The 13457-nt window shown below is 45.3% G+C and overlaps 1 protein-coding gene across 4 annotated transcripts in view; it reads right to left on the bottom strand.

The window, feature by feature from the left end:
• Nucleotides 1–491: 491 nt before the first annotated feature.
• Nucleotides 492–13457, bottom strand: part of larp1 (La ribonucleoprotein 1, translational regulator) — a 39492-nt gene continuing 26526 nt past the window's right edge. For all 4 annotated transcript variants that reach the window (XM_081615417.1, XM_081615419.1, XM_081615416.1 and 1 more), the window contains 13 exons: nucleotides 12132–12276; nucleotides 9372–9540; nucleotides 8352–8518; nucleotides 6982–7077; nucleotides 6394–6720; nucleotides 5189–5312; nucleotides 4742–4947; nucleotides 4566–4672; nucleotides 3706–3863; nucleotides 3482–3626; nucleotides 3307–3416; nucleotides 2678–2805; nucleotides 492–1528 (listed from right to left, as the gene is read on the bottom strand). In XM_081615417.1, the coding sequence (XP_081471543.1) occupies nucleotides 1307–1528; nucleotides 2678–2805; nucleotides 3307–3416; nucleotides 3482–3626; nucleotides 3706–3863; nucleotides 4566–4672; nucleotides 4742–4947; nucleotides 5189–5312; nucleotides 6394–6720; nucleotides 6982–7077; nucleotides 8352–8518; nucleotides 9372–9540; nucleotides 12132–12276 (2104 nt within the window). In that variant the 3' untranslated portion in view covers nucleotides 492–1306. The remainder of the gene's footprint in view (nucleotides 1529–2677; nucleotides 2806–3306; nucleotides 3417–3481; nucleotides 3627–3705; nucleotides 3864–4565; nucleotides 4673–4741; nucleotides 4948–5188; nucleotides 5313–6393; nucleotides 6721–6981; nucleotides 7078–8351; nucleotides 8519–9371; nucleotides 9541–12131; nucleotides 12277–13457) is intronic.

Genomic DNA, 13457 nt, shown 5'->3' with positions numbered 1-13457 from the left:
ACGGGGAAATTCAGCAGTTTAATCCGGTTGATGTCAAAGGTCACAGCCAAAAACAAATTATTCAAAAATTCAGCTTCTCAGGAAATTTAAATAGTAAAAAAACAAAAAACGATTCTGATTGCTGTAAGCAAGCATGTTAATGGAAAGTCATGGGGAAGGAAAAAGTGCAGCAGATTTTTAAAAATAATTTCAGAGAATTGTGGAGAATCGTCTTTTGATTGGGATGTAAATTTATATTTATCCTTTGCAGTTTGAGGAGTCTGGACTGTTGATTCGGTAAACGGAGACAAAATTCACATAAAAATTAAAAATGTTCTTTTTTAAATAGCTCCAATATAATCTTTAAATTTTCTGAGCCACAAAAAGTTAAAACGTGTCACTGCATGTAATGAATCTGGACTTTTAGAATCACATTAAAGATCATATTCTAATTTATTAATTTGCTCCTTTTGTCAACATTTTATGTTTCTCACAAAAATGTACAAATCTAATTCATACCTCAACTTCTTTATTTTTTAAAGAATTTACCAAACAAATGATCTGCAGATCTAATAATTAGTCTGTCTTGCTGCTACTTTTGTACCCATTTGGAGGTTTTAACTTAAAATAATCAGATTTGATCACGAAAAGTCGATTTTCCCTTTTGTGTTAAAGTTCCTCAGTTCTAACCAAAGCAGAGCAAATTAAACAAAAGAAATTTAAACTAAAGACTCAAAGACACGGAAAATAAAGAATCTGCTGATGGTCATCTGTTCACATTTACACGACGACGACATCAGATCCGGTTCTGGTTCCGGTTCTGGTTCCGGTGGCTTAGCGTTGCTGACGGATGGAAGGAGGAGGAGCCAGAAGGCGGCCATCTTTAAACCTCAGTAACAGAAGGAAGACGGTTCAGACGGATGGGAAACCCGGCAGCACCACCTGGTGGCTGCTGCTGGAACAGGCCACCGTGGTAACCATGGTAACAGCGAGGAGGCGACAGAAAAACCATCAAAATAAGGCAACGTTCACAGCCTGGCGCAGCGAGTCTCTGCTTTTATCTGGCCGTGAATCAGATTCATCTCAGGCTGAGGAACCAGTCCGGTCCGGTCCGGTCCGAACCGGGACGAGGAGACAGAACAGTCCAGACGGAGCGGCGGGGGGGAAACTCGTTCTTCAGTGATTTATCCACAAATTTAAACCTCTAGAGAGAAATCAAAATCAACGGTTTTTGTTCTGAAACTGATCAGGTGAACGAATGAAGCGCCCCTCCCCTCCGGCGCCAGGCGGACCCGCTCGGCTCGGTCCCTGTAGAACCGCGCCACAGTTACTTCAGTGTTTTGGCGTCCGGTTCTGAAGCGCCTCTCTGGTTCTGGTTGGTGGGTTTGGCAACGTCCTTGGCTGAGGAGCCAGCAGCAGCAGCAACGGGTGTGGGAGGGGCGGCGGCGTTGGCCTGGCTGTGGGGCCGGCTGGAGGGCTGGGAGGGGTGGCGGCGCCGGCCGTCTCCGCTGGACGGGTGTCTCCTGCGTCCGCTGTCGTCCATCGGAGGCTGGAAGAGGACAGAAACGCTTCAGGAAGTGAAGAAAAGACTCAGGATTCAGGGTTTCTGCCGCCTTCAGCAACTCAAATCTGACACTTAACAGCATTTTTAATTAAATTCAAGACCTGTACAAAATAGCAGATGTATATAAAGCTAGCTAGCAAGCAGGATGCTAACAGTAGCCTTTATTACCTGAAGACAAAGAAAATAAATAAATACTTGAGAGATTAAATAATCCTGACCAAATTTAAGACCTGTGATGAAGGTTTTGACCTTTATCAACATGAATTTAAGACTTTTAAAGACACGCGCATCACAACAAATCTACAAATAAATATATATATAAAACTAGTTAGCAGGAAATGTAAAAATGCTAGCTAGCGGGGCTATATCAGCTAGTTGCTATCAGTCAAAAAATGCTGGAGACCTCAGTGCTGCCATCTCAAAATTTAAGACCTGTAATTCATGTATTTAAGGCCAACTTATCTTTTTTATTCTTAATTTAAGGCCTTTCAAGGCCTTAATTTACAAACATAAAACATAATATTTAAGACTGAATGAAACTTAAGACCCAAATCACAACAGAAATCTACAAAACAGCTCATTACACACATGAAATTATTTATCCAGAACACTATAGAAATAGCTAGCAATAGCTAGCAAGACAATACAAATAGCTAGCAATAGCTGCAGTATTACTGTAGTGATACTACAGTAATACTGCAGTAATACTACAGTAATACTATAGTAATACTTCAGTAATAGTTCTGCCATGACAAAGTTTAAGACCTGTGATTAATTTATTTAAGGACAACTTGAAAATGAATTTAAGACTTTTTAAGGCCTCCATTTTAAATTCATGAATTTAATACTTTTCCAGGATGCAGAGACAAGCTGATGGAGTATTCTCTGGATTATTCTGGTGATTAATTGTATTCTCTGGATTATTCTGGGGATTAACTGGATACATTCTCTAGTAGCCAGTTATGCTAGCAAAGGATGAGAGGATGTCGGTAAATTATTAAATTCCTTCTTTAAGATGAAAACATTTCCATCATTGCTCTTTTTGATCTGCATGATATTAAACTAATTTCCCTCCATCACAGGCGCAGCGCTGGCCTTCTTCTTCTTCTGCTGCTGCTGCTGCCGTTAACTCACGTCGATCCTGAAGTCCTCCAGGCGTTTGAACTTTCTCAGACATTCCTGCAGTTTGGGTTCGATCTCCAGGTTCTTGGCTTTGGAGTATTTGAGGAAAGCCCAGAACTTCTCCAGCCCGTACAGCTGACCTGCGACCCGGCAGAGGACAGAGTCCACAACCCGTTAGATAAATTCATTTCATGGGATTTAATGCGACGCTGAAAACGATACGTGTTTTTTAATTGTTCTGAACAGTTATTCCACCAATCGATCAATCTGATTAGAAATGGTCACATTAGCAGATTTAACAGCATTTAATTATTTTATACAATATAAAACTTTTTATTTGATAAAATACACATATTCATTTAGTGAATGTTTGTAGCAAAAGATGAACCTAAAAATATTTCCACCTGAGAAAACGAGAGTCCAGTGGAGAAATTATCTGGGATTATTTATTGGATTAAAAGATTTATTTTAATCACAATTTGATCCAAATGAAGATAAATTTGTCATTTGAAGAGTTTTTGGTGGAAAATCTTTACAAAGATTTTTTTCATTTTTAATGCAAAATGTTTTTATTTCTGCCCCAGTTAATGATTAATCCATAACTAAATCAATCGATTAATCGCGATTAATCGTTTCCTGACCTGCTTCGTAATCTTTCATGGTTTCCTCCTGGAAGTCCTTGAAGATATCGGGTCTGAACTTCCTCTCCAGGCCGTAGCTGTAGTACCGGAACAGGCACTCCAAGCCGTACCTGCAGCACACAGCCAATCAGAACGCGCCGCGCCAGCCAATGAGGCGCTGCGGAGCGACCGCTACCTGTAGCCCTCCTTGCCGTCCTCCACCACCAGCTGCCTGAACTCCTCGTACATCTTCCTGTTGAAGTGATCCCGCAGGAAGAACGACCAGAACCGGAACAGCGTGTTCATCTCCTGCGATTGGCCGATTCCCAGCCGCTTCCTCTCTGCGAAGAAAACAGCGTTCAGGTCGCTAATCGCCAGGCGGCGGCGGCGACGCCGAGGGAGGCGGCGAGGGAGGCTCACCGTTCAGGCAGCGCCGGCGGTACTTGTGGTAGACGTGTTGCGTGAAGCCGTTCTCCTTCAGCAGCTCGTGTGACGGATGCTGGAACTTCGGCAGAGACTGCGGCGTGCAGCCAACGCCGCCGAGGGCCGGCGTCCCCTCAGACGGGCTGGCGTTGGAGCTGGAGGGGCGGGGCAACAGCCGTCAACACCAGGGGCGGGGCAACACAATGGGGGAGGGGTAACAACGGGGATGGGGCAACAATGGGGATGGGGCAACACAACGGGGGGCGGGGCAACAGCCGTCAACACCAGGGGCAGGGCAACACAACGGGGGTGGGGCAACAACGGGGGTGGGGCAACACAACGGGGGTGGGGCAACAGCCGTCAACACCAGGGGGCGGGGTAACACAACGGGGGAGGGGTAACAACGGGGATGGGGCAACACAACGGGGGGCGGGGCAACAGCCGTCAACACCAGGGGCAGGGCAACACAACGGGGGAGGGGTAACAACGGGGGTGGGGCAACACAACGGGGGTGGGGCAACAGCCGTCAACACCAGGGGGCGGGGTAACACAACGGGGGAGGGGTAACAACGGGGATGGGGCAACACAACGGGGGGCGGGGCAACAGCCGTCAACACCAGGGGCAGGGCAACACAACGGGGGTGGGGCAACAACACGGGGGTGGGGCAACAACAGGAATGGGGCAACAGCCAGCAACACAAACCACAGAAAGACTGAGTTTCGTTCACAGCCATATTTTCTGAGCTTTAAACTCCAGTCTGCAGGATTTTGACTCGTTTCCATGGAAACCTAACAGCTTTGGTTTCCTCTCTGTAAAGCCGGCACTTCCTGCGTACCTGAGCAGGCGTGAGTCTCACCTGACGGAGGCGGTGCGGGAGCGGTGCTCCCTGGAGTCCATCACCCAGCCCACGTGGCACTCCAGAGGAGGGTTGGAGCTGTGCCGGGTCTTCCTCTTCCTCGGCGTCTGAAACAGACCAAACCCGTGAGACTCGGATCACGTTTCCTCGTCAAACTCCGAGTTTCTTCGTCTTGCCTTGGCGTCGACCGGCCGGCTCTCCTTCACCACCGGGTAGAAGCGCGGCGTCATGGCGGCGTCCTTCCTGTGGGGCGTGCGCGGCGTGCGGGGCGTCCGGGCGCTGCGGTAGTTGGGAGACTCGGGCACGGTGGTGGGCAGCGAACGCGCCGTGGAGGACGGATCGGGAACGCCGAACAGTTTGTTTGCCAGAGCGTCTGTGGGGACTGGAAACGGAGAGGAACAGGAAGTGAGGTCACTGGAAAAACGAGTCTGAATTCAATGGTTAATTCTGGGAAATAAAATCCAAATTCTAAAAAAAAATAAATTCCAAGAAGTCCCAATTCTCAGGAAAAACATTGGAATTCCGACAGAAAAATCCAACAAAAAGTCGGAATTTATTGTCCTAAAATGTTATAAACAATATGAAAAGTGAATGAGCCCAAACCCGGGCAGTCGGGTTCTTACTCTGCTGGGGGCGGGGCGGCCCCGGCGGCACTTCCTGGTTGGGGTCAACCGGGGGTTCAGGGGTCAGGCAGTCGAACTGTTCGCGGCTGATCAGATGAACCTTCTTGAAGTTTTCAACCTCTTGCTGCAAAAATACGACACAAAAAATGAATTTCAGACAGGATCATCAGCTGGTACCCGACCCGACCCGGCTGAACGGCCTGCCTCCGGGCCGCACAGGCGGCTTATAAACCTCTGGTCCGTGGGGCGCTGGACGTACGGCGGGAACACGTGGCGGACACACAATGGGCCAACAAAGCAGAACTAAGCAGCGCTCCGGGTTTCAGCCAGTCATCCACAGAGTCATCTGGGCCGCGGCAGAAACGCCTCCACACAGAACAGCTTCAAAATAAAAGACTTTCTGCTTTCTCTCTCGTTTCTAAAAGGGGAATTTCAAACGGCAGGAATCCCTGAACCTGGTTTGTGTTTCCGCTCAGTCAGCGTTACGGCTGCAGGAAACATCCGATCATGAAAACATCATATTAGAGAAACGCTTACCAGGATGTGATGTCACAAACAGACTCAATCATTTCCTGCTGCTGATAATTTGACGTGTTTAGATGAATTATGTCTAAAAAGCATTAATTATTTATAAAACTTCACAAGATGCTTACGATTATTTTTCATGTAAAGTTTATTCTCCTGATTTCAGGTTTGTCCTGAATGAGGACATGAAATATTCTCTGACTTTATTGTTGAGACTTTTTCTGGAAAATTAAATAAAAATAATCAGATTCTGACCCGCATGCAGTCCAAACAAACAAGATGGCCGCCCTGGGTGTGACATCACTTGTATCTATGGAAACCCAGGAAAAAAATGCACATTTTCCAAAAATTAAACCTTCAAAAATAAAAATGTGATTAATCAGTTTAACTAATTGCTCACCAGTTCACAGTTTAGTTGTATTTCGTTTAGTTTGTTTTCTTTATTAGTTAAGCATGGTTTAGTTTAGTTTAGTTTAGTTTAGTTTAGTAGTTTTGGTTTTTCATATTTTGGTTCATTTTTAGGAGCAGAAAATGTGAAAGTATTGATTATATAAACCTAATGAGAATGCAGATCAGTTTCCCGCCAGGCTGAACAAATGGATCAGTAAACCTGTAATGAAGGAACCTCGTCTACGTCTCAGTTCTAGAACGCAGGCCCGGCTGCGGGCAGCGGCGCTGACCTTGATGGTGGCGTACTCCGGCTCGTACGTGTCGTCCCACAGGTCCTGCTCGTAGTAGAAGAGGCCGTCGTTGATGACCTTGGCCAGCTCGCTGGTCAGCTTGGCGCGCGACGTGTGGTGGCCGGTGCGGTCGCCGCCCGGGTGCTTCCGCAGGTACGGCGGCGTCTGCGTGACGATCAGGATCTTGTTGACGTCGTGGTCGTCCAGCTCGCAGTCCGAGTCCTCGTCCGACCAGTCGGTGAAGGTGTTGCGCCGGCCGTCCATCTGCTCCATCTCCTCGTCGAACATGAAGTCCAGCTCCTCCGGCTCGTCCGGCTCAGCGCCGTCCTGATGCGGGACCAGCAGGAAACATCCGGAATGCTCACAACGCGTTTTCACATTTTAATACATTTCAGGTTAATGTGAAAAAACAGAAAGAGACAAAGAGGAAAAGAGAGTCGTCGAGCAATGTTTGTCTGGGAATCTGGAAAAATCTTTTTCTTTTTTACAAACTTTTTCAGAAAATGAGAAATCTTTTCTGTCCGATTTCACGTCGTCGCCTCCCAGTGGTCAGCCATTAAAACCAGTTGCTAGTTATTAATTTCCCACCTTGGTTCCAGCGGTCAGCGGCGCCGGCGAGGAGCCGGACGGCGGCAGCGGCGATCGCAGCGAATCGTCTTTTTCCCTCTGCTGCAGCGAGGGAGCCTGAAACATGGAGGAGACGAGATGAAGGACAAAAACTCACCTGGATTTATGGAAAACAATGACAAATAACACATGGGAGGATTTGAGTTCACTCTTTAAGAGATAGATAGATGTGATTAGAGCATGAGAGTCCTGGAGCTCGTTAAGGAGGAGCTCGTTAAGAAAGAGCCCGTTAAGGAGCTTGTTATGGAGGAGCTCGTTAAGGAGGAGCCCGTTGAGGAGCTCGTTGAGGAGGAGCTCGTTAAGGAGGAGCTCGTTAAGGAGGAGCTCGTTAAGGAGGAGCTCGTTAAGGAGGAGCTCGTTGAGGAGGAGCTCGTTGAGGAGGAGCTCGTTGAGGAGGAGCTCGTTAAGGAGGAGCTCGTTAAGGAGGAGCTCGTTAAGGAGCTCGTTAAGGAGGAGCTCGTTAAGGAGGAGCTCGTTGAGGAGGAGCTCGTTAAGGAGGAGCTCATTAAGGAGGAGCTCGTTGAGGAGGAGCTCGTTAAGGAGGAGCCCGTTAAGGAGGAGCCCGTTAAGGAGGAGCTCGTTAAGGAGGAGCTCGTTAAGGAGGAGCCCGTTAAGGAGCTCGTTAAGGAGGAGCTCGTTAAGGAGGAGCTCGTTAAGGAGGAGCTCGTTAAGGAGGAGCTCGTTAAGGAGGAGCTCGTTGAGGAGGAGATCTTTGAGGAGGAGCTCGTTAAGGAGGAGCTCATTAAGGAGGAGCTCGTTGAGGAGGAGCTCGTTAAGAAGGAGCCCTTTAAGGAGCTCCTTATGGAGGAGCTCGTTAAGGAGCTCGTTAAGGAGGAGCCCGTTAAGGAGCTCGTTAAGGAGCTCGTTAAGGAGCTCGTTAAGGAGGAGCCCGTTAAGGAGCTCGTTATGGAGGAGCTCGTTGAGGAGGAGATCTTTGAGGAGGAGCTCGTTAAGGAGGAGCTCATTAAGGAGGAGCTCGTTGAGGTGGAGCTCATTAAGAAAGAGCCCTTTAAGGAGCTCCTTAAGGAGGAGCTCGTTGAGGAGCTCGTTAAGGAGGAGCTCGTTAAGGAGCTCGTTAAGGAGGAGCCCGTTAAGGAGCTCGTTGAGGAGGAGCTCGTTAAGGAGGAGCCCGTTAAGGAGGAGCCCGTTAAGGAGCTCGTTAAGGAGGAGCTCGTTGAGGAGGAGCTCGTTAAGGAGGAGCCCGTTAAGGAGGAGCCCGTTAAGGAGCTCGTTAAGGAGGAGCTCGTTAAGGAGGAGCCCGTTAAGGAGGAGCTCGTTAAGGAGGAGCCCGTTAAGGAGCTCGTTAAGGAGGAGCCCATCATGTCTATTACCTTGGGTCTGGCCGGCGAAGGTCTGGGTCTCTTCTTCACCTCGATCCAGGACTCGGAGTCGAGGTCGGGCAGGCTGGCTGAGAGACCTTTGGGCATCGTCTTCAGGTTGGACACGTCTCCGTCAGGTTTGCTCTGCTGGTGCACCGGAGTGGAAGATCTGGAGGATCCTGCAGCAGAAACACAGTCAGGTTCATTATTGTTTAAATATCACATCATGAACATTTTCATCAAATACTTTATAAACTAACAACTCCTGGAGGTTTCCCCAAATCAAACTTTATCCAGCCGGCAATAAATTTATACTTATGGACAAAAAGAGCTAGCTAGCTAGCTAGTTAGCTTTATTGTGTCCATAGCTAGCTAGTTAGCATGGGCATTTTAGCAGCTAGTTAGCGATAGCCTCAACTGCCTTGAGCCACAGAACAAAAAAACCCCAAAGAAAACCAAACTACATTAAATATACGAGACCACACAAGAAAAGCTAGCTATGTTAGCTGCTAGTTAGCATCTGCGTGCGACTCAAACTTTCGCCCGACAGAAATGAGCCACAGGAAAATAAACTACATAGAATATGAGACTAAATCCTGCAGACACAGATTAAGACATATTCAGGCAAAGTTTTAATGAGTTTAAGACATTTGAAGACATTTTAGATACATAAAATTTAAACTTTTTAAGACCTTTAAGACTTTTATGAATTAATTTAAGACCTATATCTCCACAGAAATGTAAGAGCTTTGGTCCAGCCACGAGTCAAACTAACACATAACCATGACAGACGCAATAAAACTAGCTAGCTAGTTAGCAAGGGTATATTAGCAGCTAGTTAGCGCCTGCAGTTAAAGAGCATGAATAAATAATAAATAAATAAAGACAGATAAACGTTTTTAAGGCCAACTTTCTGTTTTTAATGAATTAAAGACTTTTTAAGGCCACCATGAATGAAATCTCAGGTTTATATCTCCACAGAAATCTGACCAAAGGAGAAAGAAGATGCTGGATGAATCTTTTTCTGCTGACCTCTGAACTCCTCCGCCATCTGCCTGGGAACAAACTCAGGACAGTTGATGAGCTGGGAAAAGTCCGTGTGGTTCTGCGCCATCAGGCCCGGAAGAGGCCACTTCCCGGGATCTTCCTTCCGGCGAATTTTCATGTCGATCACCTCCACTTCTTTACTGTCCTTCAGAGCCTTTAGACAGAACATAAAGATCTGGAATCAGTTTCTGCTGCTAATTCAGCTGAACATGAACAAACATCGATTTGATTAGATTCACACTTTTTATCCCGGAACTGAAATCAGAATCAAAATCATTTAATCACAGAAGCACAACAAAATGTAAATGTAATGTTTTATAGATGAAACAAAAAGCAATAAATCAGTAGTGGAGTTAAAACAGTGAAAACAAGAAGATTAATTTAATGGTTTACAATAAACTTAGTTCACATAAAGAGGCAGAAAAACATTTTTCCATTTCTCTAAACTCTTGCCGATAATCAGAGGAAAAATGTTGATGCTTTTCAACTTCAAGCTAAATGTGAAATAAAATATAAGTTCTCTTGTCAAATCATCAAATGTTTAGTTATAAAAATCTCGAAGAAATATGTATCAGGGCTGAAACGATTCCTCGAGTGATTCGAGAACCTCGATTATTAAAATCCCTCGAAGAAAATTGACCTGCCTCGAAGCTTCGTTAGTTTATGTTTTATCATTTAGCGCACCGTGTTTCAGCCGGAACATTATCTGCGTTGCGCGGAGCTCTGACTTCCGCCTCTGAGTTGTTGACGGAAGCTACGTGTTAGCGGCATAACGTCCAATCTTCAGGTTCGGCCCGCGGGGATTTTACTGATTGGTGATAATTCCGGGTTTTCATCGTTTTTGTGGGACCAATAAACATCCTTAAAATGACCGGCGCGATGCCGGGAGTTCGGCAGCCTTTCTGCTCCGGAGCTGCTGGTTGAACGGCGGGAAGAAGCTGAGGAGGATTTCTACAGGTGAGCGGAGAGACTGAACACGGCGGGCGGCTGAGGGTTGATGCTTACAGGGTCAGAGCAGCTTTACGGACGAACCGCACAATAAACTTATATCATCCCGGTCTGAACAAACGGGAGGCGGAACATGGCTGGTAGATGAGTTTCTGAACGGAGGAGCCGTAAATATCCCGTGTTGCTCCCCCGGTCTACAAAACAGTAACTGGTAGGGAAGCTCAAAGGTGGAAAAAATAGACTGATGTTGATATCCGATAGTAACACTGGTGTTATGGAAGATTCACCAATATTTTATTTCATAATTGTTTTTATCCGATTACTCGATTAATCGTAAGATTATAGATTACTCGATTACTAAAATAATCGTTTACAACAGCCCTAATATGCATTAATCTCAGTTTTCTCCCCTAAAGCTCAGGGGCCTCATGCAGAAAACGCTGCTCAGTTTTCAAACTAAAACTTGGCGTATAGAACATTTTAGAAAAGTGCGGCAGTCAAAGAAATTAAAGTGTATAAAGCCGCAGGTGGCTGCGCACCTTTCCTTTATTAATCCCAATTAGCAGTGAGCAGAGCAGCTGCTGCTCCGCCCGTCGCCTCCATAAATACATATTAATGTAAATTAGCATAAATACCTGGAAGTCTGTCGCCAGGAGAAGCAGTAACCATGGCAACGGCCTTGTTTGTAGCAGAATAGCATTTATAATAATAATTATATATTTTATTTAAAAGGTGCTTTCAGGACACATAAGGTCACTTCACAAAAATAAAAATAATAAATTTTAAAGAAAAAACAAATGAATAAATGTCTGAACCTTCAGCAGGGCAGACAGAGAGTCAGAGGGTCTCTGGGGGAAACTGGACGTTTATCAATAGTAGAATCACGTGCATAAGTTGTACATTTACAGAATAAAGATGCTTTATGTCCATAATTCACAAAGCTGGCGGCTCCACTGAAGGATGGCTGCAGCTGGACCGGTACCGGTACCGGTACCGCCCGGCTCCTTCAGTTCTGCTCAGAGATCCAGGATGATCCGTCTGGATGAATCTAAACACCAATAAACCAGCAGATCAATATGCTCTGTGATCAATCCTCCCAGTGACGTTGTTCTCCATCAGAGCCGAAGCTCCACAGGTAGCTGCTCACCTGGATCAGCTGCTGTGATTATACACACTTAGAAATAATCTGGAGTTAATCTGCTCATCCATCCCCGTTTTATTCCTTCAGTGAGAATTAAATTACCCCAAAGATTCGGCTCACAGATCAACGAGAGACCAAAACTGAGGAAAACTATTATTTACATTATCATTTACATTATTTTCTTTATTTAGCGTTAAGTTGGCTCATTGTCTGGTTCAGTTTCATCGTTTAAGTAATAAAATATTAAAATCATTTTAATATTCTGGGTTTGGTGCGTCTTGGTCTGAATAACTGAATGTAGTCAGACTTCAGTGCATCTATGTGAGTTTTGTAGTTTCATATTGTCCACAGAAAACGTTTTTTGGCTGCTGCACATTTTCACCCAGTGAAAAAATGTGTGTATTTATGCAAACCTTGACGCAAAGTTAATTTTTATACATGCCGACTTGTGCATAAAATATGGCGCTGCACCTTTTCTTGCGCACGTCGCTTTATGCATGAGGCCCCTAAACCTGAACTCACTCAGAACAGACCCATATGAATGATTTTATGTCATAAACGGGCTAGTTTCACAGTTTTAATCAGTAGAAATGTTTGGTTTTGAGCTGCTCTCAGACTAATTTGTCCGTTTTGTGGTGTGAACATGTGAGTCTGACCTCCAGGATGAGCGCGACGTCGGTGGTGAGCGCCTGGACTCTGTGGAAGCCGGCGATGAGTCCGACAGGAAGGAAGCCGCCGGCGTCCATCTTCCTGCGCAGGAAGAAGTCCCGCTGCAGGTTTTCCAGGCTGAAGTAATATTCTCTGCAGGAGACAAAACGTTGATCTGCTGTCAGCTTCACCAACAACATCTGGATCAGAATCAACCTGAATCACAATAATCAGCAGTTTCCTTATGATCCATTTGGTCGGGTTGATGTTTGATCTCCGTTTTGACTCAAACTGGACCTGCAGGTCCAGCGTTTCAGCTTTTAAAGACCTGATTCTCTCAGATCCGCCAGCCTGAGACTTAAAGTGTTTCTGCAGAACCATTTTTACACAAAACGGCAAGAAACCCGACTTCAGTTCACATCAAATGTAGATTCTTCACATAAACAATAATAACTCTTTGAAGACTTTGAATTAAAGAGCTAAAAAACATTTAACTAGAAAATTCCTGCAGAAAGTTTATGGGGCCTGCCAAAGGATTTTTAATAAAGCGTTCTGATGCTACAAATGAGCAATAATGCTAAAGAAAGCTGCAAAGTAGCCAATAACCTGCGGGGAGACAGAAGCATGTTCACTAAGCTGTACTTGTACCATTGTGTTTGTTGCATAAGGTAAAATAAGCCAAAATGCTAATCTTAGCATGAATGCTATCAGCATGTGGAGCATCACTAGCATGATGTCGGTCATTACTTACTCCATTCAGTATATGAAACATTGCTAATAAGTAAGAAAAGCGTTCTGATGCTCAGCATTAGCATCAATGCTAAACTGAGCTAAATTGTAGTCAAAACCCTGTGGAGAGTCAGAAACATGTTGACGAAGCTGTACTTGGACCATTACTTTTGTTAAAATTAATGCATAAGGTGAAATTAGCCCAAATGCTAATCTTAGCATGATTGCTATCAGTAGCATGTTTGGCATCACTAGCATGTTGTCTGTCATTGACTTAGTCCATTGAATATAGAAAACATGGTTAATAAGTACAACAATTAGCTCAAAGCTGTTGCTATGGTAATTATCCAGGCTCTGTGTTCGGTTGCTATGGTAATTAATGAATCCCCTGCAGCTGTGGCAGCCAAAATGTGGGAAAATCCTCTTCAAACCAGCCAGTTTTCTAACCAAAACAGCACTTTGAACAACTCCTTCCCGTTCGGGAACCGTGACACGTATTTGAAAACCATTTGAAGCGTATGAGAGGACTATTTGTCTTCTCCGATATTCCTGCGTTTCATATCTCTACCTCGCTCACAGTATTAACAGCGATGAGATCATCATTA

This window comes from Poecilia reticulata, chromosome 14 (genome assembly GCF_904066995.2).
Source record: "Poecilia reticulata chromosome 14, P_reticulata-male-v2, whole genome shotgun sequence".
Classification (NCBI taxonomy): Eukaryota; Metazoa; Chordata; class Actinopteri; order Cyprinodontiformes; family Poeciliidae; genus Poecilia; species Poecilia reticulata.
The sequence above is the reverse complement of the archived record's forward strand: the minus strand, read 5'-3'. Positions and strand labels throughout refer to the sequence as shown.